The 24,623-nt window shown below is 41.5% G+C and overlaps 1 protein-coding gene across 9 annotated transcripts in view; it reads left to right on the top strand.

Annotated features, from left to right (window-relative positions):
* Positions 1 to 24,623, top strand: part of ralgapa2 (Ral GTPase activating protein catalytic subunit alpha 2) — a 105,302-nt gene that overhangs the window by 33,519 nt on the left and 47,160 nt on the right. For 6 of the 9 annotated variants that reach the window (XM_034221999.1, XM_034222002.1, XM_034221994.1 and 3 more), the window contains 22 exons: positions 2,273 to 2,316; positions 2,405 to 2,585; positions 2,738 to 2,853; positions 3,639 to 3,777; positions 4,322 to 4,530; positions 5,399 to 5,650; positions 5,889 to 6,071; positions 8,111 to 8,245; positions 8,343 to 8,491; positions 8,588 to 8,699; positions 9,055 to 9,292; positions 10,262 to 10,441; positions 12,230 to 12,376; positions 12,783 to 12,905; positions 14,402 to 14,487; positions 14,584 to 14,674; positions 14,899 to 15,072; positions 16,799 to 16,966; positions 17,695 to 17,888; positions 18,130 to 18,228; positions 18,759 to 18,914; positions 24,335 to 24,463. In XM_034221999.1, the coding sequence (XP_034077890.1) occupies positions 2,273 to 2,316; positions 2,405 to 2,585; positions 2,738 to 2,853; positions 3,639 to 3,777; positions 4,322 to 4,530; positions 5,399 to 5,650; positions 5,889 to 6,071; positions 8,111 to 8,245; positions 8,343 to 8,491; positions 8,588 to 8,699; positions 9,055 to 9,292; positions 10,262 to 10,441; positions 12,230 to 12,376; positions 12,783 to 12,905; positions 14,402 to 14,487; positions 14,584 to 14,674; positions 14,899 to 15,072; positions 16,799 to 16,966; positions 17,695 to 17,888; positions 18,130 to 18,228; positions 18,759 to 18,914; positions 24,335 to 24,463 (3,305 nt within the window). The remainder of the gene's footprint in view (positions 1 to 2,272; positions 2,317 to 2,404; positions 2,586 to 2,737; positions 2,854 to 3,638; positions 3,778 to 4,321; positions 4,531 to 5,398; positions 5,651 to 5,888; positions 6,072 to 8,110; positions 8,246 to 8,342; positions 8,492 to 8,587; positions 8,700 to 9,054; positions 9,293 to 10,261; positions 10,442 to 12,229; positions 12,377 to 12,782; positions 12,906 to 14,401; positions 14,488 to 14,583; positions 14,675 to 14,898; positions 15,073 to 16,798; positions 16,967 to 17,694; positions 17,889 to 18,129; positions 18,229 to 18,758; positions 18,915 to 24,334; positions 24,464 to 24,623) is intronic. The other 3 variants (XM_034221996.1, XM_034222001.1, XM_034221998.1) reach the window with 2 other exon arrangements.

Raw genomic sequence — 24,623 nt, 5'->3', positions numbered from 1 at the left:
TATCAAGACTCATCTGAGCTCTGATGCCCTTAGACAAATTCACTACTTTGTCATTCATTGGAAAACAAATCTGCACAAGCTTAAAGCTGCCTCTTGGCTTTTTCATGAACTCGCATAGAATATTTTCCCGGGTCACTGGTCAAGATGCTCTCCTTCCACTCTGTTCTTCTGCTTTTGAAGGAGCATCAGCAATGGAGGCTGAATAGCTTCCCGCCATACCTGAGTTTGATTAGAATTGATCTTTTTTACTTCACATCATGTTTTTAATCATTTTCTTCATCCAGTCGCTCTGCTGAAAGTATTTCAGAGGTCTTGCACAAATGCCTTGTGAGGAATGACTTTAATGACTTGTAATGATTGTGTGCTTTTATCCGAGTATTGCAAGGTCAGATGTTTGACACAGACCATTAGAAGCTGGAAGAAGAATCCCCACACCTTTTTAACATCATTCTTACTACTACTTCCTTCTCTCCTGAGACTAAGGATCTCTTTGTGTGGCCCCCAGAGAAATGTTATTGATTGATCCGGTTGAGATGGGAACAATATAAGCACCAGACAAACACCCTTGTAAACTCGCACACAATAGACTTTGCTTTTAAAATAACTCTGCCACTTGTTCATTTGGGCGTCAAATCCCTCGGTTGAGTACCGTCTTAAACAAGACTTAAAAGTATGATATTTAACATTTCTGCAATAAACCGGACTTGACATACCTATACAAGGTTTGTGCAATTGCATTATCCCAAAACACTCAGAAATATCTGTAATTGTATCACGCTAACGTTGAGTATTATTTGGTGAGAATAATAGCGTCACATCCCCTTGCCCCCCCCTCTAGTTGCTTCATGGGAAAGGAGGGAAACACTACATGTTAGAGAGTGAGGAAGGAAGTTGAATATCCAGTAGAGACTTTTTAATTGACACGATAATTCAATTTCCATCCATCATACTATGAAGTGCTGCAAAGACAAGAAGATAATGCCAGCCGCCCAGATTATGACCATTCAACAAAGTTATTTTGAGTATGACTGTTTTGACCACGCAATCTATGGTGGCAAATGCGTTACAACAGCCCAACACTTTTCCATTAGGAGAAAAGCGGAAAAATCCACGTTCTGGGATTATCCAGCGCGTTTGCACGTGTCAGCTAGCGTGGCGATCAGCACTGGGCTGTTATTCGTGGGTGCTTAATGTTAGCTACAGTAGCTGTATGTGTGGGCGTCTCATCTAATGGTAAGTAAGCAATGCAACGTTACTAAAGCTCGCATTACTTGTGGCTTGATCCTTCGAATTTAATGACAAAACGTGAACAAACTTAATGAGAATTAAAACATTTCTACATTAACTTGCCCTTGAACGTAAAATCAGATTTCCGTGGCAATGTTGGTTTTTATTTGTCCCATGATCCCATGCTTCTTTACATGACATCAAAGTCAGTGTTTTATTATTGTTTTCATTGAGAGACCCATAGCATCAGAAACAACACACTGTGCGTTTGAACACACCACTGGAGAACATTCATTTTTGCCCTAGCATAATGACAATTTTATCCTCAGTCCTTTATTGAAATCTCCACAGCACACAGAGACCTCATAAGTACAGGGATGTCTGCAGGCTGTCAAGAGCATGTCATTACTCACACACACACAGAAACCTCTTCCGCTCAAGGTATTTAGCAATCAGAGCAATGTCTCATGTGATTACAGCGGAACCAGATTGCCTTCATGAATGCATGTCGCTGCCAACTGATGTTAATTTTCATCAGGAAAATGTGAAGCCTTGCCACTCTCTCTGGTTTGTCAGCCATCAAGGTCAATTTGCCACAGTGGCGATTACATGCGGGTCCTCCATAAGCTTTTGGTCTGGCTGTTGTGTTTCTGCTTGCCGTGTAGACTTCTGTTGAAAATCTAGTTTCTAACAACCTTATCCACCCTGGTCACACCCCATCCCGCAGGCCCCTTCCACAAGAAATACATTGATAATTATGTAGTAAAAACATCATAAAAAAGTTCATTAATTAATTATACAATACAAAATGTTATTCATTGTAAAAAATAAAAGAATAATAATACATTGTAATATGGAAAATAAAGAAAACAAGGAGAAAATAAGAAATATGCAAGTATACGAATAGTAAATGGTTAATGGCACCAAGGCTGCTGTAGCACTAAAGAGTCCGGGACTTAAAGGGCCAGTAACAAGGGACGTACACACAGGAACATGCACACGCACGTCTAGGTCGTACATTAATTTGTACTTCTATTTTTTCCAGGTTCTATTCTGAAAAAGCTTCTACACACTGGAAATTCATTCAAGGTAAGTGCTGTTTTCTTTCCCACGTGATGCACTACACCACTTCTCTTTTATGTATCAGTTAAAATCGTCCCACCCTTCTCCCGTGTAGATCCGCTGCGAAGGGATCCGTCTCTTCCTGCTGTGGCTGCAGGCCCTGAGGGACAACTGTGCCGAGGAGCAGTTCCTTATCTTCGCCTGTCTGGTGCCGGGATTCCCCGCTGTGCCCTCCTCCAGAGGGCCTTGCACCCTTGACACCATCATTTACAACCCCTTCTCCAACCCCCCTGATGGTGCATATGAATATTCCTACATGTTCGAATTAATAATGAGATGGAAGTCTGAAACATTCTAAACTGATATCCAGTTGTGCATATTCCTTTTAATTGTTAACTCTCATTTCTTACACTTAACTTAATCTCTTTGTATGTGTGGATCTGAGCAGCCAAGGTGGTGCCTGAGGAGATTACCCCCCTGGTCCCGGCTGTGGTTGGAGAAAAGGTTGCAGAGGATCAGACCTGTTACATCCTCGAGACTCTGCTCAAGTACATGGTCATCCAGGTAACAAACAATACTTGTGATTGGAAAAGACTACATCTCTTTTTGCCAGATTATCGGTGTGTGTTTGTTATAATGTTGATGTCCTTCATCACAGGGTGACATCAGTGGCACAGGTAATATTCTAGTGACGGGCTGCATATAACAAAGGAGGGACATGGGTTTATATGTGTTTATTGTATTTTTGCAACTCTGGCACAACAATTTCCTTCGGGATAAATAAAGCCCTATCTCATCTTATGTTTGTGGCTCATGGTTCACGGCACGATGCATAATGGGCCTCCAAAAGTTTGATTTATCTTTTTTGATCTTTTTTTTGCGTTACACAATATATTTTTATATTACTGCGATAATTGTTTGATGCAAATGATGATACCAATGTGATACCCTGCTTTGAAGGGTCTCCTAAATTGTTCTCAGCAAGGAAGGACTTGCAGGGTAAAATAATCCTTCCAAACAATGTATCTGTATTGCACCTGTATATGTAAAATATACCATCACCTTGCATACTATGTGTCTGTTGTCATGAGCATGGAGTAATGTGAGGTTGTTTGTAATCCCTTTCTTGTACAGTAAGATTATAAAGCTAAATGATTTATCAGTAGATAAGTGCGTAACATTCAAGTCTCTGAATGTTGTACCTCGGCCAAACCATTTCCCCTTCTGTGTACTGTTTGTTGGAGGAACCTTCACAGTATTGTGCACTGCAGATCTCTGAGTGATGCTGGAGCCTTCCTCTCCTCTCCCTGTAGCCTGACCTTGTCTGCCTTCTGCTCTCTGTCTGCTAGGCCTCCAGTTTAGAATGGAAGAACAAAGAGAACCAGGACACAGGCTTCAGGTTTCTCTTCAGCCTGTTCAAGAAGTACTACCTTCCACATCTCTTCCCCTCCTTCACCAAGCTCACAAATCTCTACAAGCCTTTACTAGGTAAGCTGACTTACAGTATACATGCTGTCCACTGTATTTGGGCTGAAGCCTCTTTAAAGGAAATATGTTACACACTAACTACACACTGTAGTTAAACTCAAGAGCAGCCATTTAAGCATAAACATCTCAATTTGACCATTTATATTGTGCAAGTGTTCAATGAGAATTAGTAAAAGGAGAAAATGATCTGTAGGACGTGGGGACAGTAAGCATATCATTACAGATATATTTATTGTGACAATCTTTATCATATTATTAAAACTGTTTTACATTTATATCGTTACGTTATAAGATCATTACACGCAGAAACACATAACAATTTGAAACATTATTTATGGAATAATTAAAAAATAATGTATTGTTTGGATTGTCTGTAACCTATTCAACATGCTTCTTGTTCAAATCCAGTTTTTATATTATTATTATTATTATTATTATTATTATTATTATTAAACAAGTAAAACTCTTTTGCTCTTCTCCTCTTGTCCTTCCCCTCCCTCTGTCCCCATCCCTCACTCTTCACTCTACTATATTGCTCGATTAGACCTCCCCCACCACAGACCCAAACCCTTGTATGTGCCAGTGACGCGGAACAATGAGAGCACCTTCTGCACCAGGGACCAGTACCTGTCCCCCCGCGTGGCCTTCATCACCTGGCTGGTCACCTTCTTCCTGGAGAAGAAGTATGTGAGCAGTGCTGCTGCGGCGCAGAGCGCCAAGAACGGCACAGAGGTCATTCCCAAACTCATCCAGGTGTGCACGAGAGTAACATCCTGTTTATTTTTCATTCTGTCATCGAGGAGGGAGGCTGTTATGAAGGGGTTGTTGCAGCAAAACCCTTGAGTACAAGCTGCAAGACACCTGGTCACAAAATACTGAACACACGTATCACTTAGAAAATAATTGTAAGAGTTGCAAACACCGTTACAATACTATAATACACAAAAAGGGTGTTTTATTCATGTTTCTTTGGCTTTTATACCAATTTGTATGTGAATACATGTTATGACAGTGAACTAGAATAATTGCTTGCGGAAAAGGTTTGATTAAATATATTTTAACCAAAATATTAATATCTAAAAATCTAATAAAACACACAGTTGTAGCATCACCGCTCATAATCCCTTTGAAGTCCTGAAAAGTATTAAAATACTTTACAGAAGATAAGATTTACTTCTATTTATCCCAATTTGGTAACATTTTTCGTCTCAGCAGCATGTAAACAAGGCATTGTACACAATGTGAAAATTAAAAAGAGTAGAAAATATAACATCTCAACATTTGCAGAAATTAAACAAAAGTAAACGATATATAAATATTGACGGTGAAATTGTGATTGACCCTTTTTGGCATTATGCCTTTACACTAAATTGAGTTACAGTTCTGTGGGGAGGGAAAGAGAATAATTCAATCCAGCATTTATTATTTGAATTGCATGAAGGTGAGAAAACATTTGAACAGTAATGACCAATACAGTATCAGAAAATACCATAAAACACAGATAATTGACAAAGGGAATTCTAGTCAATGAGACTCTAGTGTCCAATTACTGAATTGTGCAGAAGCGTCTGTGCAGCAAACTAAGGTGACTAATTTCTCACTGTGTCTCCATGGTGCCCAGACTGTCACTGCGGGCAGTAGCAGCCAGGAGAAGGAGAAGGAGAAGGATAAGACGTCAGATGGGGATACTAACGGGCCAGCAGGGGAGCCGGAGAAGAGCCACTCCAACAGCAGCACGCTGTCAGACCGCCGGCACAGCGACTCCAGTCTGTGTAGCATCGAGGAGGAGCACCGCTATGTGTATGACATGGTGCACGCCATCCTTCTGTCCACCAGAGACAATGTGAATTTTGTCAACGAGGTCTTCCACCAGGTACAGGGCCAACAAGAAACATGTCTTGATTTGATGTTGCAATAATGAATACAATTGCAAGTATTATTTTGGGTCAAGCAGACTGAATGAAGACACTGTGATACCATGTACTACGTCGCCCTCTGCTGGCCATTTGATAACATAGCTAAAAGATCCCTTCTATTACCAGGCAACCTTTTTCAAAACCATTCATAATTCTATAAAAGTTCAAATTAAAAGTCTATGTTTTTCCCCTAAGGCCTTCCTGCTGCCGTCTTGCGAGGCATCAGCAACCAGGAAGGTGATTAAAGTGTACAGGAAGTGGATCCTGCAGGATAAGCCCAGCTTCATGACGGAGCCTGAAGTACCAACTCCGGGAGAAGAGATGGATGGCCGCCCTGAACAGATACTCAGCTCAGAGGCAAACAGCATGCACGTACAGGTACCGAAAGCCAAATATAACAACTTAGCATAACATACAAGTATACCTGTGATGGATTATTATATTGTAAAAAAGGTCAAAAGATTGGTACCGTTGCCTTTTTTTGTGTGATTTTGCTTCCATTACTGATATAAGCTAAAAAAAATAACACTACGGTGGTGGTCTCAAAGTAGCATAGATAATCAAGCCATGACCATAACATATTTATACTAACAAACATGTGTGGTCTTTGCTATTTAGTAAAGGATGTGTCATAATATCTTCGCTATTGCCTACTGACAGTTGTTGAAAGTTACTAAATTCATTTCATTTCAAACCTTTATTTATCCAGATAAATCCCATTGAGATCATTGAACTCTTTTACAAGGGAGACCTGCTCAAGTAGGTTCCACATGAAACATAAAAACATTAACAGAACAACAAAAGGACATCTTACATCATCATCACAGGGATTACAATTTACATAACTATCCACATGTACAGGTACCAACAGCTTCCGATTGAGTAGCATCCAACCGAGCTTTAAAAACATTTAGTGGCACCAGATTGTTCAGTTTCCATTTCAGTTGCAGACTATTCCAAGACAGAGGAGCTGCACATCTAAAAGCTGTCTTCCCTAAGACAGTCCTAGCAGTTGGCACATTTAATAAAACTACAGCATGCGATCTCAGGCAGTAGCCACTTACAATTCGCCGTGAGATCAGGGAGCAGATATAGGATGGAAGTTTCCCTAACATGGCTTTGTAAATAAAAATGTACCAGTGACTGAGCCTCCGTACAGTTAGTGAAAGCAAACCAGCCCTTGCATACAGGGTACAGTGATGCGTTAATACTTTACAGTTTGTCACAAATCTTAGCGCGCTGTGATACGCAGCATCTAACTTGACCAGGCAATTGGCAGGTGCATTCATATAAATCAAATCACCATAGTCCAGCACAGGTAAAAAGGTCACAGTGACTAGCCTTTTCCTGGCCTCAAGCGAGAAACAGGACTTATTTCTGTAAAAGAAACCTAGCCTAACCCTCAGCTTTTTAAGCAGGTTATTGACATGAAGTTTAAAAGTGAGACAATCATCAAGCCAGATACCAAGGTATTTGTAACAGGCAACAACTTCAAGTTTTGTTCCTTGTGTAGTTACAATATCTAAAACATGCTCTGGTGTCTTTTTAGCTTTAGAAAAGAGCATTACCTTGGTTTTCTCAATATTTAAAAGAAGCTTTAGTTCAGAGAGCTGAGTCTGAATAATGTTAAAAACATCCTGTAATTTAACACCAGCCTCCTTAATGGAGGGACCTGCACAGTACATCACGGTATCATCCGCATAAAAATGAAAAGTAGCTTCATCCACATTTTCACCTAAACTATTGATGTAGATGGAGAATAAAAGTGGACCTAAAACAGAACCTTGAGGAACACCATTAGCAATATTTAACCACTCAGAAGACAGCCCATCAAAGTGAACACATTGGGACCTTTCAGAGAGGTAGTTTTCAAACCACCCTACTGCATGGCTGGACATGCCTATACTGGCTAGCCTCTGCTTTAAAATGCGATGATCGAAATTAACTCAAGTACAAGATTTGTACTACTTTATATTCTACTCCATCACATTTAAGAGTAGAATTACACTTCCCTGCATTTATCTATTTAATTACTTTGCAGATTGAGATTATTTATTATAATAAATAATAAAACAAATATATTTTATAATAAAACAAATATATTTTAATATCAGAATATACCAATGAACAATGTATGATATAATACAGATTTAACTATCCACCAGTATACACAGAAATTGAAATAAGCCCAACCTTTCCCAGCTTCAACATTAAAAAGAGGAAAACATGATTGCATAAATAGTTATAATCCAGGAATGTAATATATGATTTTGAAACAAAGCATTAGCGACATTGGTAGTTTACTTTAACTTTTTACACTGTTGTTTTGCTACTTTTGTTTAAGTTAAAGCTCTGAATACTTACTGAATACTTACTGCCTACTGACCAATTGACTGGTCTGCTTCCTCTTAAACCAGTCGGCAGAGAGTCTCGGCCACAGACGCTCGTCCAGCTGGGGGAGGACTTACTCCTTCAGCAGCGCCATCAGCAGGGGCTTCTTCACCGAGGCGCAGAACAGGGACGTCAAGGCTGGCATCCAGCCCACACTACAGGTCTGTCCCTGAAGATCACAGCATTTAGGAACTGGAATCAGAAATTCATACTGTATGCACGTTGACTAACTTCATCTTGCCTTTTGCTCGTGTGTAGGTGTTCCTGACCAACTCCTCCAATGTTTTCCTGCTGGAGCCATGCCAAGATGTAGCTAAACTCCTGGATAACCAGGTGGAGGTGTGCAAGGGTGTTCTCAGCATCTACCGGCACATGATCATGGAGCACACGATGAACACACAAACTTGGTCAGTGAGATATTCTGATAGTTATTCCTTTGTGATTCTTGAATGTTATTTTAGGGATTAATTCACCCTCTGGTTTTGATTGACTTTGTTCTGCAGGGAGCAGATGCTGCAGGTACTGCTGAGGATCACAGAGGCAGTGATGAAGAGGCCACAGGAAAACCAAAGAAAAGACAGCTTCGCTGAAAGTTTAGCATCTATACTTTTTAGGGTATGTCTACAGGTGCCTTTTTACATTCACTGAATAACAGGGTTTGCTATTCATCACAGGAAAAAGGGAGTGAGTGTGGATATGTCTTTGCTCCAGCGAGTAGTCCCTCACTGTAGTTCACTATACAGAACATTCAATGTACATCATTCTATGCAATTTCCTTTACAATTATGATTTGTCACTCAGTAACCTATATTCACTTGTTGTGTGTCTCCTGGTTGGATTGACAAAGAGCCAAAGAGACACTCTACCAAATGAGATGTATCGGTGTGAAGACCCTGCGGTCACATCTTATCAGGGGATGGGATTCAGAGCAGTCTGTCCATGCTAATACATCTCCTCGTCTCACATTCAGACCATCATCGTGGCGTGGGTGCGAGCCAACCTGTGCGTGTTTATCTCCCGGGAGCTGTGGGACGAGCTGCTGGCAGTGCTGTCCTCTCTCACCTGCTGGGAAGAGCTGGTGACAGAGTGGGCCAGCATCATGGACTCGCTGACGGCTGTGCTGGCGCGCTCCGTTTACGGCCTGGACATGGCCAGCCTGCCTCTGGACAAACTCAGCGAGCAGAAGGAGAAGAAGCAGAGAGGACGTGGTGAGAGGGGGGTGGGGGAATGGGAATTGGGAGTGGTAGAATTTTGGTGAAAAAATGTGTTTGAAAACTGACTTTTGGGAAGGTAATGCTGGTTACTTTTCAGCTTTGTTTTGTCATACACTTTACTTTAGGGTGGTTGTTTTTATTCTATCACTTTAACATGCAAAATGTATGTTCATTATTGTCAAAATGTTCTAAAAACAATGTAAAGAAGTATTAAAATACCCACATTTGTCAAAAATCCCCTTGCACTCGACGTCACTTGTATAGATCTGGCTGGGATTTCTGAACATGCCAGACATCTATATCTATATAAAAGATTACAATCTATGTGGCACTACAATTAAAACACAACAACTTCAAATATAAAAATGTCTACTTTATTTTCATGGGGAAATTTGTCTTGCAGGTAGAACACACAGAGACTAGACACACAGCTTCAGGTACAAAACACATATTTAAATGCATGAATACGCAAGTTACATCAGGACACCAACATTCTAATCAATGGAGGAAAAAAAGCAGAACTTCTGTCTTTTTCCAGCTTTCCAGATTTTCCATTTTTCTTTGTTTTCCACACAAAATGAATACGACATAAAAACTGCCCAACTTCCATCCATCAGTGTGCACTGCTGTCAGCCAGAGTGACACTTCCACTAGTCGTCGCCAAAGTCATTCATGTTCAAATCCTACACAGTGTGGATTTGACAATGAGCTCATTCAGATACAGCTAAGCAACAAGAACTTTAAGAAAATGGGCCGGATCAGACATTGACAGCTACTACATCAGTGTGTGGGGTGTTATTACTACAGTGTTTTAATGGCTATAATACCATAATCACTATAACGGTTAACCGTTTTGCATGCCAGTCGATGTTGTTGGTGCTAAATCCAACTATCAAGCTGAATATACATTTGAAATGTACACTGACACCTCATGAATCAGCAAGTGTTGTTCTCTGCTTGCAGGTGCGCTCCAGGACTCCCAGAAGGCAGCAGCAGTGGCGCGTTCCTTCTCACTGAGTCGGAGAAACCAAGGGGAGCAGGGCGTGCCGGGGGGGCAGGAGCCCATGAGGATTCGCTCCGCCACTACGTCAGGAGCCCCCGGTGTAGAGAAAGCCCTTTACAATGTTCGACAGAAGGCCTCCGGTGAGTACCTGGGGTATTAGTAATAGCATTAGTATCGTGTTATATTATATACCATCATAGCAGGCAATAATATAATACAAAGCTTTTATAAAACCCACGGTAAGTATGATTCAGTTTTAATCCTCTGGCTTTGTGTGGGCCTACAACAGTACTGATAAGCCCTCGGAGCGCAGCATCAGGTTTTATCAGACGTATTGACAGGTCCGTGTACACGCTGGCCCAGGTGTCGCTGAAAGGCCCAACAACAAAGACAAAGGGGCCAGCAGATGGCCCCCATTGTTCCCCCTCACATGTCACCGGCCAATGTCAACATGTTTCAATGTCAGCTCGATTGCGGGCATACAGCACAATCCCTCCCCTCCCCCACTGACAGCATGTCAAAGGCCAGCTTTGGACACTTATTGTCATTACCTCAATTCAGACACAGCAAACACCTCTTATCTGATTGGAGTGTGGCAGGCTAATTATAAGTTGAGCTGGAAGGCAGTAGGGTAGTAACTAGCTGCAGTGCCTGTCTTGCTCGTCTTAATTTTGTCTAGACAGAATCTTAATTTGGAGGATAAAAGACGGAGACGATGCCTTTTCCTTTCTTGGCCTTCCGCCTCCCCAATTACCACCGAAGTACTAAATTGACGAGCTTGTTGAGCTAAGAGCAGATGTATTTGTGCCTGAAGGATGAAGTCTTAGAAGGGTGTTGTGTGTTTGTGTGTGTGCTGACACATCTATTATGTGTTTCGTGCATGTTTATGCACCTATTCTGTTTATTTGTATCGAGCAAAGATGGACATTAAACACTACCGCTTCAAATTCCCTTCCCTTTCTTTGGCCTAATTGGATTTCTCCCACATTGATCTTCAAAGGCCCGCAGCCCTCCTCCCCACTCCTCAGGAGAGGGCCCACACATCAATTGCACGGCAGTTTTTGATAGTTTCATTAAGAGTGTAATTAATGCTCATTAATATGCATAAATGGGAAGCAGTAGCGGGCTGCAGCGCAGACGATGTATCTCTCTTACTGAAAGGCATAATTAAAGTGTGCTGAAAGCGGAGAATAGAACTGTCCTCTTTCATTGCTCTCTTTGAGATAAAGCCTGAAGTGCTATCCACACACAATGGCAATGCCTCAGCATTGACAACTGTCAAAACTTGGCTCTACTTCTGCATGCAAATTCAAACTAATATTGTTCAGAGATCGTGTCTTGATAATAGGGAAAAGGCTGGTCATATCATTATGGTACTCATTATGCTTCTACTATTACAATGACCCAGTTCAACCAGTTCTCGATCTGCCAGCCTTAGGATGGTTCACCTTAAGCTCAATTGTGATATATACCAAAAACAAAAATATAAAAAATAGATATTATATTGAGATAAACCATTCAATTTTTTTTTCTTATTACATTGAATTTAATTATTTGTTTCCGATTGGGAAATTCAATTGGACTTAATTGCATGAAACTAAGTCATTTTTGCCCATTACTCAAGAGTTAATATGCTTCGAATGAACATGCACAAAAATGACTTATAGGATAACACGACATTTGGACTCCGACAGTAATTCCATTTATTTTCCCTTTGCTATGAACCTTATTTATAATTCCCTTCATAATCAGATGTAATGTATTTCTGTTTATAACATATATGTAGATCAAACTCTGTATCTGCTGTGCTTTATTTACTCACTCTGTACTCTGCTGTTATTGAATTCTGTCTCCTTCCCTTCACCCTTTTTTCTGTTTCCACTGCCTTTCTTTCTTTTTCCTCTCCTTTTCTTTTTCCGTGATGGAAGCTAAGCGAAGCCAGTCCATCAGCAACTGTGTTCATCTGTACGAAGCTTTGCCCAATGCTAAAAGCGTTCCTATGCTTCTCCACACTGTGAGCTCTTTCTTGCCTGGTATCTCTTCTGGTAACTCTGCTTGCTCTCACAGACTCTCAGGTAAAGTGTGTTATGAGAGCTGCGTGTGTTGATGTGTTTGTGACCTCCGCCCTTCCTTTCAATCCATCTGTCACTATCTGTTATAAGCTGTCAGTTCCCACGTCTGCTGTCACTGAGAGGTTTATGTTTGAACAGGAACTTCACTGCCCTGTGCTTTACTTATTGTTAAATGTGTTCAATCTCTAGGTAGAAATGCAGTCTTTAACTAGAGTATGTCTGTGTCACCACTGCATGTGTGCATGTCATTATTTATCTCCAAAGTTCTCATGAATATGTTAAATCTTCATCTTTACTCTGTTTTAAGTCCTTAAAGACTACAAATGAGATGTGAAGGTGTGTGTTGTGCATGCTGTTTGGCTCTTGTGTCTCTGCCTGACTCCCTCTCTTCTGTTCTCCTGTGTGTCAGACGTGGATGAGGGTCAGCTGTCAGAGTGTGGGGGGGAGGAGGAGCTGGGAGGCGGGGAAAGCCCTCTGCCACGTAGCAGCAGCACCTCCGACATCACTCAACAGCTCTCTGACACTTTACCAGGTACATACAAACAACACCCTGAATTGTTGTTCCGTACACGTTTTACCTCTGATATTAAAACCTTGGCCTCGCACTGTTTGTTTTAAGAAGAGATTTAGAGATTTTGTAACCCATTGGTTAACTTCAAAGGGAAAAGTCATTTGCCAGTAAAGTTTCTCTATAATTAATCACAACCCCTTATAATTTAATTAAATCCAATCTAATGACTTAAATCAATAGTTGTTTATCCTTTAATGTTTACTAGATTTCAGCAGTGGTTAAGAGACTCATATCCTCAGCCTAACTAAAAATTGACATATAACAGTCTGAAATTACACGCAACACTTTTGTTTTTGCTCCCATTTTTCATGAGATGAACTCAAAGATCTAAAACATTTTCTATATACACAAAATAACCATTTCTCTCAAATATTGTTCACAAATCTGAAAAATCTGTGATAGTGAGCACTTCTCCTTTGCCGAGATAATCCATCCCACCTCACAGGTGTGGCATATCAAGATGCTGATTAGACAGCATGATTATTGCACAGGTGTGCCTTAGGCTGGCCACAATAAAAGGCCACTCTGAAACGTGCAGTTTTGCTTTATTGGGGGGGTCTGGGGGGGTCCGAAAACCAGTCAGTATCTGGTGATAGGGGTAGGGTTAGGGTAATGTTGTGAATCGAGTGGCCTGTGTTCGTCGTCCATAACATACGCCTGCCCATACCATAACCCCACCACCACCATGGGCCACTCGATTCACAACATTACCCTAACCCTAACCCTACCCCTACCCCTCACACCAGATACTGACTGGTTTTCGGACCCCCCCAATAAAGCAAAACTGCACGTTTCAGAGTGGCCTTTTATTGTGGCCAGCCTAAGGCACACCTGTGCAATAATCATGCTGTCTAATCAGCATCTTGATATGCCACACCTGTGAGGTGGGATGGATGATCTCGGCAAAGGAGAAGTGCTCACTATCACAGATTTTTTCAGATTTGTGAACAATATTTGAGAGAAATGGTTATTTTGTGTATATAGAAAATGTTTTAGATCTTTGAGTTCATCTCATGAAAAATGGGAGCAAAAACAAAAGTGTTGCGTTTATATTTTTGTTCACTGTACTTTTTCAAAGTGATGAGTTCAAAACGTTACTTAAGTTAAAGTACAGAAATATTATCAGCAAGATGTAGCTAATGTTGAAAAAAAAAGTACTCGTTATTCATATAGGCCCCTTTCACAGTGTAACATAAGACAGTTAGTGTTGCCGTGATTGTTTTTTTAAGTGTAACATGTAGGGTTTTTTGGGAAAAAGGAACTCTTTGTATTAATGATAAATTGAGTAAAACCATTTCCATTGATAGTCCGTCCCTGGATGTTAAAATGGAACACATGTTTGCCTATCGAATTAAAGTTGAGGACATAAAGATAGTAGTAAAACAATATAAGCTTTTAAGATAACTTAATTGTGTCTTTTTTGTCCCTTTTTTAAAATACCCCCTGTCACACTCCAGCCCAGAAGAGAGAGAGCTCCCCTACTTCCTGTGGCTCTGATAGCAGGACGTCTGAGGGGAAGAGAGAGGTCAACGAGCCACCAGTGGTGAAAAGAATCATCTTAATATATGGTCTTAAATTAACTAAATAACATTTATCAATAAAAACATCTCTTCTTAAATGTTTGTTTCTGTTTTCCTAGATTCTCATCCGGCGCTGCAGCAGTCCAACTGAGACAGAGGTCACCGCTGAGGGACAGTCAAACCAAGCAAGACACAAGCTCAGAGAGAAAAGTTAGATATTACATCACTAATTATTACTCTAATATGATAATCGCTGTTTTAATTTATATAATCCACATGAAGATTTGCTCAATCAGTTAATCAAACATGAAAGTATCTAACAGAGGCCATTCTTTGCATGTATTAATGAGTCAGTCTTCAAACAGCAAATGCCTTCCTTCTACTCTGTGTTCAACTTCTTTAAGTCCTTTATCCACCTCATTCTCTCCACCCAGGTGAGAGTGTAAGCAGTGAGACGTCCAACGGCTACCTCAATGATGCTGAGGTCACCTGGCAGGCGTTTGATGAGGAAGCGGACACTCAGTCCACACAGTCGGCTCACATGGACGTGACGGCGGACCCCCAGAGCCAGGGGAGTCTGCTGCTCAGCCATAATGAGGCTCTAGCAGGTATGGGGACGGATAAGAGTTCACCTTGAGTGCTAAGAGAACAGATTTGGGGCATTATTCAATATGTCTACAATCAGTTTGAAAAAAATTACAAGCATACAGAGCAAGGTTAACATATTTCACTCCATCGCTCTGTACCATATATCATAAACCTGTTTGGTTCTATTCAAATATTATATATATATAAATAAGTGTCGAGTTTATAAAGGCTTAGGACTTTATGATGGAAGTATGTGACGGCCCCCCCAGGCTCTATTATGTGTCAAGTCATTTTGGTTGATGCTTTCAAAGATTTGGTGATAGATTCAACAATTTTCAAACATTCAACACTTAATACAATGAGCAAAAATCCCTTCAAAATACCACTTTAAGAAACAAATACCTGGTAGCCCCACGCAAAAATTCCTGCTGCAAACTTTTTAAATGAATAGATTTCTGCAAGATTTGCATTTTTTGGCATTTGGATATCAAGCCCATTTGTTCTGGAAACTGCTTAGAAACCCCCCTATTGTCAATGTACTTAAACCAGCCATATATCCTCTGAATTCCCTAAATATATCGTTTGTGGTTGTAAAGTAACATGAAGTTGTGATTATCCTAGAGTTCAAAACAGCTAATGTTTATACAGTGAGCTCAAGTTTCCCAAAATCACTACAATGAAAGGGCTTCATTGAGGACGAACATCATCAAACATCAATACAACTGGGCCTAGTTCATTCCCAAAATGGTCAGATATCCAGACAAACACAATTTATGCAATTCCAAAACGTTAGTAACCCTAGCCTAGTGCAGAAACCATTGTTAAAAAAAGCAAATAATAACACATTTATACAAAAAAAAAAAGCCATGTTTTTTTGCCCCAAACTGCATGGAATCAGTGTGGTTTGGCTTGTCTGTAAAGGTTAGACTTGTGGTTATCCAGAGAAACCACTTTCATCAGATATGTATCTTGATGCAAACATAGCAATGACATTGTGTCCCTCTCAGAAATGTTGCCTAATTTAGGAGCAATACTTAGTCTCTTTCCAGACAAGCTCATGACATAATTGATACTAATGAATCCCTTGGATTACTACCCTACCCCTAGCTTTATAACTGAAACCGCTACAAAGGCAGGTCGGCTGTGGAAGAGGTAAAAACAGGGTTAGCAGTACAGCCGTAGAATTTGACCGTTTAGAATTCAAACAACTTAACCCCAGATTAGCTGTTAGCCATGCACGCTCAATAATGGAAGATGAGTTGAAAGAGTTCAGCAGCGAGTTCATCTGAGGTGTGTCCCATCCAGCTGCCTCCAGTTACCTCACTGGAGGCGACAATGGATTAGCATTAGCCAGGTAGAGTGACCCGCTGAGGAAACTTGATCATCAGTATCTGCTACAGTACCTCTCTGGCTTAGTCATTTCATATTTAAACCTGCTTGACAGTATGTGTTGGAGTTCATTTTGACATTTTGTGAAGGCTGAGTGGTCAGCGGTCTACTGAAGTATTTCTGTCATTTGTATTTTGATAGGAAAATAATGAAGATCGCTGAAACTCTTTAGCTTTAAATGTACCCACCCCTCAATCATTATTGATGTTGAGATTCTGTTCCCCCCCCCCACCCTTGCATGTGAACTTGTGTCTGTGTCGTCCCACATTGTGATCATCATGAAGTTGTCACTCTTCCGTTGTCCCTGTGCTCCCCTCCTCAAACCCAATTTGATCCCTTCCCCCTTGTCCTTTTTAGGTCCCGAGTATCTCCTCCCTCCCCACTCTGCACCCCCGTCCTTCCACCACCACAACCACTACCAATACCCCCAGCACCCGCCCGCCTCCCCGGCCCTGCTGGTGCACACAGAGTGCCCCATGGACGACACCATGCATCAGTCTGTCTTACACATGCCACACCACCTGGGTACTGCTTCCTAGCTGCTACTCATCATATAGACTCATATACCATTGACTCTCCATGCTCTACATTTTTCCAGCCTTACCGTTACTTCCTTCACTTACACTACATTTATCCATGTTGTTTTGTTCCAATTGACTTGATTAAATGCACAACATTTAAAAATGAAATGGTTTTCCTTGGAACCAAATTAGCATTTAGCAAGTCCAACTTTGATTGAGCCTCAAAGAGTTGAGACAGCTTTCTTTTAATTAGCACTTCAGATCTTCTACACACACTTTCACTTTTTGTGTCTCCTTCCTGACCAGTACTCCCCTTCCCTTCCCATCGGTCTCCTGTTGCCCACTTGGTGGCGCTGTCCTCAAACAGTTCAACCTGACTTCATTTGGATGATGCATGTGACTCCTCTCTGTTTCCCAAAAGTGTTCTATCCTTGATTCTGTTTGAGGGTCCACATAACTGAGTATTTTGCTGCATTTGGGAAAAATGCACAGAGAGGATTTTGTCAACAACCGCTCACACAAGGACGGCATTGAACGTTCATTTATTTTATGTATTACAGACGAGTATCTCAATTTAAAATACTTTTATAAAAGGTGTTGTGCATTTGTTGACTGAATCCCATTACTTCTTTTAAATGTATTATAATTTACTTTTTATAATTTACTGTCAGCTACAAATGAACATTTTACGTAATAATGTATTTTCACCCTGAACTCTCTCTGACCATGCAGACAGTAGTGAGTGTCTGGCTGATGACGTCAGCATAATTGCGGGTGGGACCCTGACTGGATGGCATGCTGACTCGGCCTTTGTCCTGTGGAGGAGGATTTTGGGTATCCTTGGAGATGTCAACTGCATCCGCTGCCCAAGAATCCATGCCAAGGTCTTCTTCTGCCTTTATGAGCTCTGGCATAAGCTGGCCAAGGTAAAGCAGACGGGACCACAAACGTAATGCCTTGCATAGCTTGGTTCTCTTTTTTACTTCCTGTCAGCTGTTGCAAAGATAAAACATGTCCAATAACTGAAAATTATGTTTATGATATGGTGCCTTTTTTATTTGAGGTAATATTGTGGAATTTGAACACAGAAGCCTTTTTGTATTCTTTACTTTCTCACATAAAGATTACTCCCACTGGTTTTGTTAATTGACTGAAAGTGACTTACAGATCCGGGACAACCTCGGGATTAGTGTGGACAACCAGTCGTCTCCTCCCCAGCCCGACTACATCCCTCCTCTTCGAATGCTGGCCTCCTGGCTCTTTAGGGTATCAACAACACACAGGCACAGCAGACAATATTCACAAAACAACAATTATGACAACAATAATGGAATACCTGCAGGCATAAAGAAAGAAAATTGCAAAAAAGTGTAGAGAACGTTTGGATATTACCATGTCCATAATCCAAAGCATTCTCATTAATCATTATAGTTATTTCATTGTTTTCTAACCTCATGTCTTTATCATTTAAGTACAATATGTTATATGTGTTTTCTTGGGGGAAGTGCCCTAATTCTCAGAAGGCAATTTGATTAGCAGCAACAAGTTATGAACAGACAGTGTGACTAAGAATGTTTTAATTAGCATTGACTTATCGACTGTATCATTAACAACAACAAAAACAAGAACGTTATATGTGATATTCAAATAAAGAATTTGCCTCATTAATAGAGACAAGCAACGGCAGTGTTTTCAAAATTGGACAAAATCGATATACATCTCGAATCCTCTCATCATAATAGATAACAGTTTTCAGCTCGTCATGATAATACTGACCCCCCCCCCTCCCTCTACAGTCCACCATGCTGCCATCTGAGTACAAGGCTGGGAAGCTGCAGGCCTTCAAGCTGATCTGTGAGATGATGACCCGGCACCAGGATGTTCTCCCTAACAGCGACTTCTTGGTGCACCTCTACCACACCATGCACAAAGGCATTACCAGCAACGACCAGGTACAGCCAGCAGGGGGCGCCCACAGTATGGCTGCCAGTTGTGCTTTTACTCTCCAGTAGATGGCAAACCAGTCAAACCCATGTGATGCATTTGCATTGGTCCTGTTTTGAAAAACTGTACAATTTTTAAGGTTTGAAGTCCCAATTTGGCTTTCCTGTGTGAAATGATGTCATATTCACCTGTTATTTGTTGGTGTAAATCAGGTAGCCCTTGGATTATTATCCACACAAAATATATGTCTTGTGCCAGACTGTACCTGCCAGGATTTAGGGGTCATATAGGTCCTGCAATTAAAGCTACTGTTCAGCGGTTGATTTTGAAAACAGCGTGCCAACCAGTGGTGATGAAGAATGCTTCAGTGTTTTGGCATCTTCCTCCTCCTTTAGCCACACCCTTCCTTGTATTTAAATCTGGCCCTGCTCCATTCCTCCCAGACGAAGCTGAGTGGAGATGAATGGAGTCCCCCCAAAACAAAGGACGGGATAAAAGTGTGTGTGGGTGGGGGGGGGGGGGGTGTTTTGGATGCAAGTGTGTTTGAGTATAAATGCCCTCCTGGCTTGGTTTCTATTGCGCCTTGGCAGTGCGACAAGCTTATTAGAATGTTTTCCATGTCGTTAAATAATGTTTTGAGCCCCTGCCGCGTATACGTGATTAATTAAGGATTGACGTCTGTCGCGCTCCGTTGGACTGACACGTCGGCAAGGGGCCCGGAGTAGGCCTGCCTGCTGTGTGTGTGTGTGTGTGTGTGTGTGTGTGTGTGTGTGTGTGTGTGTGTGTGTGTGTGTGTGTGTGTGTGTGTGTGTGTGTGTGTGTGTGTGTGTGTGTGTGTGTGTGTGTGTGTGTGTGTGTGTGTGTGTGTGTGTGTGTGTGTGTGTGTGTGTGTGTGTGTGTGTGTGTGTGTGTGTGTGTGTGTGTGTGTGTGTGTGTGTGTGTGTGTGTGTGTGTGTGTGTGTGTGTGTGTGTGTGTGTGTGTGTGTGTGTGTGTGTGTGTGTGTGTGTACGCAAGTGTGTGTGAAGGAGCGGGAGGGGAGCCTGGGGAACGTAGTGCAGTGTAAAGCAATGAGGGGGGCACATTGAGGGACAAGGCTACATTCTCTAGCTTTTGTTGTGGCTCTGTATAATGCGTCGGGGGGGCCAGAGCCAGGCTGGCCACTGAAGCATGCTCAAATTGGCCGGAGAAAAGAGTCCTCACGCCACACAATAGAGGACAGCCGCACGCCTGCTTAACATAAGAAAGTGGCTCTTACTCTCCCCCTCCTCTTTCCTCTCTGCCTTCACCCGAAACCCCCACCCAAATACAATTTTAAAAAAGCAGGAAAAAAACATATACATTTCCAAATCCGTCATACATGTAAAAATATTTATTTTTCATGCAATCTTATTTCAATTAGCTTGCATAAAAGTAGCCATCAGTACAGACTGCATCTTACATGATACTGCAAATAGTAAGTTTAAAAAATGGTTTTGTTTTTGTCGTTATTCTCTAGTGTGTTCTGTACATGTGTATCTTCAAATATTACAGTTACAGGTCCAGTATTATTTTGAGGCTACCTGTCTATCAAGAAATAAAAAGGTGCCCTAAACAGCCTTTGTTTTATAGACAACAGGGGAAGCCCAGTGTCAATCCTCAACATTAAATTCACCTAAGCTTAGAGAAATGACAGCTTCCTTTGGAGGGGTTCTGCCTCCATCTGACAGAGTGCCAGGGTCAAGGCTATTGTCCTGGCTGTCATCCTCTGGTCAGGGTCTCACAAAGGCACGGCCAGAGCACAAAGGCAGTAATCTATCTAATAGGTCTACTGTCTGGACTGCAATAGTCAACGGCATTTTGTGTGAGGTTTGCTCGTGTTTAGATAAAAAAATGATGTATTACATAATTATTTGTTGAGATAAATCATATTGATATGTTCTTAACACACCAGATAATCTAGCTCAAACTAACGTTTAACTCGCCAGGTATTAGTGGAAGGACATACTTCCTCACCTGGGCTTTCAGACCAAATCTTTGTAAAGAGGGCCTATAATGCTCATTTTCAGGTTAATATTTATATTTTGTGCCTCTACCGTGACATGTTTACATTAGGGCTGTGCATCTTCACTGGTCTCACGATTCGATTACGATTATCCTGTCTTCGATTCGATATCACGATGCATAACAATGTGTTGCATCCTCAATTTTCTATATTACTACACATGGCTTCTTTCACATGCAGTAAGATAAATATGAACTCCCTTTTTATTATTTATAAAGTGCGTCAGAAATCAATAACATAAATGTCTTGACATTAAATTATAAACCAAAGTAAACCAATTGTATAGCTCTAGCCTCCCTATATCTGTGTGAAATGTTTCCATCCTCAAAAACTAAAAAATAATGCTTCTGCAGTCTAGCTGCAGCTTCTAGCTACGGTCTTCTGCTAAAAAAAGGACACAGAATGTCCTGAATGTGGCATCACACGCAAGACTTGAGTCTGAACACATCAGACAACAGGAGTATTTACTACAGCATATAAAAACAAAAATGCTGCATGTGTGTGCACACTTATTCTCTGTCGTACTGTTACATTAACCCCATGATTGTAGGAGATTAAGTTAGCTTCATCATATCTCAATCAGTGATTAAGTGAATAATAAAGTTTCTATCAGGTACTATCAGCCTGTCACTCATTATTTTCAGGGGGGGAGGCAGGGTTTGGAGCAGCAGAGAGGAGACGCTGATCGCGGAAGCTTTCCTCCTGCCTTCAGAAACTTTACACACGTATTTATCGTCTGAAAATAGCAAGAGGACATTCATACTCTGCAATCCAAGACTTGATTAAATCCACAAAAAACCTGACGAGACGATAACGAGTGTTTTTCAAAAAACATAAATCGATGTGTGTCTCTGAGCCGCAGCGACACAGCCTGATTTAGAGCGGGTCCTTCTGCTGTTGGTTCTGGACTGGTGCTGGTGTTGGTGGAGAAAGCAGACTGCTCCGTGTTTGGAGTCGCTGTGCCGCTGTCACGTCTGTTCCCTGATCCCTGCGTCACCGACCAATTTGATATTCGTGTGACAGAAAAAAAGAAAGAAAAAACGTTATTGTCCAGCAAATTGTCCGGAAGATCAGGAAGCAACGTTACTATGCTATAATCGATTATGTTCTGTCCCTGCATCGATGCAGAATCGTCTACGTCCGCATCACGATGCATCGTAGAAACGATTAATTTCAACACCCCTAGTTTACATACTTTAATGTTCACATAGGTCTTTATTTCGGTTATACTGCCTGTTTCGCAGCACCTTTTTTCACCCTCTGTCTGAAACCAGATTCCAGTCTGCTCTGATTGGTCAGCTGGCTGGTTCTGTTGTGATTGGTCAACCACTTAGACTAATGAGCCGGACTTCTCTATCACGTTCAATGTGTTTGAGCATTAGCCATTAGAGAAACATGTGTTACAAAGTGATGTACCTTTTGTTACAGAAGTAAACAAAGGAGTCCAATGGAGGGGTTTCAGTCAGGAGGGGAGTGTGTGGGAGAGAAATTCCCTCTGGAGGGAACTTTTAGTTTTTAGCCTTTGCAGACCATTTACTTGCACACAAACCTATAATACACTACAGATTATAATAATAATAATAGATTTATTTTGTTAGCGCTTTTACAGGTGCTCAAAGACGCTTTACAGATAAGGGAAAAGAACCCCCCCAAAAGCATGAAAGGGTCTCTTGAAAGAAATGTAAAGAGGTCATGTATCAGTCACACACTGAGAGATTAAAATGTGCCAGTTGACCCCCTTAGCCACACACGTGGTTGTTGATTAAACCGCTGGCCTTGTACAGTAGTTATGCAGGTGGGTTATATATCCCTTCCTAACAGCTTGTATAAGGAAACCCCCACATATTCATAGTGATGATAGCAATTGCAACAGGAAATCTGGCCAATACTTTACTGGAAGTGTCTCGTGTTTCGTAAACCAGGAAAAAAAACCTACATGCCAGATACTGGATTGAACCCTGTCACCTCAAGGGCCGGCAGGTGGAAAGAGCTTGATTCCTTTTGAGGCGGAAGACCAAATGAAAAGGCCTGAAGTGGCTCTATTCAGAGTCACGTTAATGCACCTTTTGTTGACACAGGGGGCCGTTTCTCCTGCCAGCACACGGCTACATGTGGGGCTCAAAATCCCATTTCTATACACACACCTCAAATCAGGTTCCCCTACTTACACATACAATAGAAAAACACTTTGCATTCTACCTCTGTGGCTTCCTCCTAAAATGCTCATTTCAGGCAATCAACATCAGTTTGTCGCATGCTAATTACCTCTGTCTGCAGTGCACATTATGTTTCAAAGTTCAATTACCAACAAAATAAGGGGAAAATGGGCCCTCGATTCCTAAAGCTCTACCCACCAATTTTCCACATGCGGTGCACCATGTTGGATTGCCTCTGCGTTTTTATTCTTTTCCTCTTTTGTTCACCTGCAGTCCCTGTTTACCAAAGCTTCAGGTGATTAATGTCCCAGATAGAGCTGGTGCAGTGTGTGTGCAGGAGACCGAAACTGTGTGCATGTGCGTGTTTGCTAAGGTGCCCTACGGTTCAGCTAGAAACGCTGTTGTTTGAACTGTCCGATTTACACAAGTTTATGGCCAAGACGGCAGGTGTTTCCAGCCTGGACCTTGCCTTTGTACACACATACGCACGTCTCAGATAAGAGAGGGAACAATCTCTGCCTCGCTGATAAGGTGCATTCTGATACCAATATGTTTTAGAGTGTCAATGCAGAGTAAAGAGAACCATTCCCGTTCTATATATATATATATATATGTCATGGAAAACCTGTTAAGAGCTCTCCGCGCTCCAGCATGGTATTTCACTGTACATACTTGAGCACTTTGTGCAGAGCCCTCTGCAGCGCAGCATGTGTAAGTGTTGTAAGAGCACCCATCTGCCACAGAGCCGCCTGTACCTCGGCGAAACAATACTTTGTTTCCTGCTTTAATTACAGGTTTGCCTGTGTGTATATACATAGGACTGACCAAAGTTGAGGTCTTTTGTTCTTTCTCTTATCCTCTGTGAACGATCCATCTGCTGCCCTCACTTTCTGTTTTTTTTCTTTCTGTCCTTTACAAACATGTGCTGTTGAGTACCTTACTCTCCCCAACACATTTAAAATGCTTATCCTAACTGTCGGAGGCAAAAGCTTTCTCCCTCTCACATGGTGGCCCATTTGCCAAATATTTCTGCTTCCCTCCCCCACCCAAACAAGACCATGTGCTCATACCAAATTCACAAAATCCTGTTGACTGTAAAAAATTGCAGATGGGTGATGGATGTTTATTCCTGTAGCATGTTGAGTCATTGGTGGATGGGTATTATCATAATAATGCATACGGGGAAAATATAGTTTGCCTCCTATTAATAGTATTTGTGCATGTCATCAGGATGTTTTGAACACCATCATCCGTGCCTGCTCTCCACGTTTCTTCTTCCTCGGCCTGCCCGGCTTCACCATGCTTGTTGGAGATTTCATCACTGCCGCTGCCCGCGTCCTCAGATCTGACTCCTCAGAGGTACGCGCACACTCTCCACATCTACATTTGTCATGAGATTCAAACTCAACCTTAAAAATGTTGTTAAATATTATATCTACTTAAACGTTTTCAGGAATGTCCCAACTAAAAAAAGAAAACCAGAATTCCTCCTCATACATGGTTGTCTTTAATAAATGTG

This window comes from Gymnodraco acuticeps, unplaced genomic scaffold (assembly GCF_902827175.1).
Source record: "Gymnodraco acuticeps unplaced genomic scaffold, fGymAcu1.1, whole genome shotgun sequence".
Taxonomy (NCBI): domain Eukaryota; kingdom Metazoa; phylum Chordata; class Actinopteri; order Perciformes; family Bathydraconidae; genus Gymnodraco; species Gymnodraco acuticeps.
The sequence above is the reverse complement of the archived record's forward strand: the minus strand, read 5'-3'. Positions and strand labels throughout refer to the sequence as shown.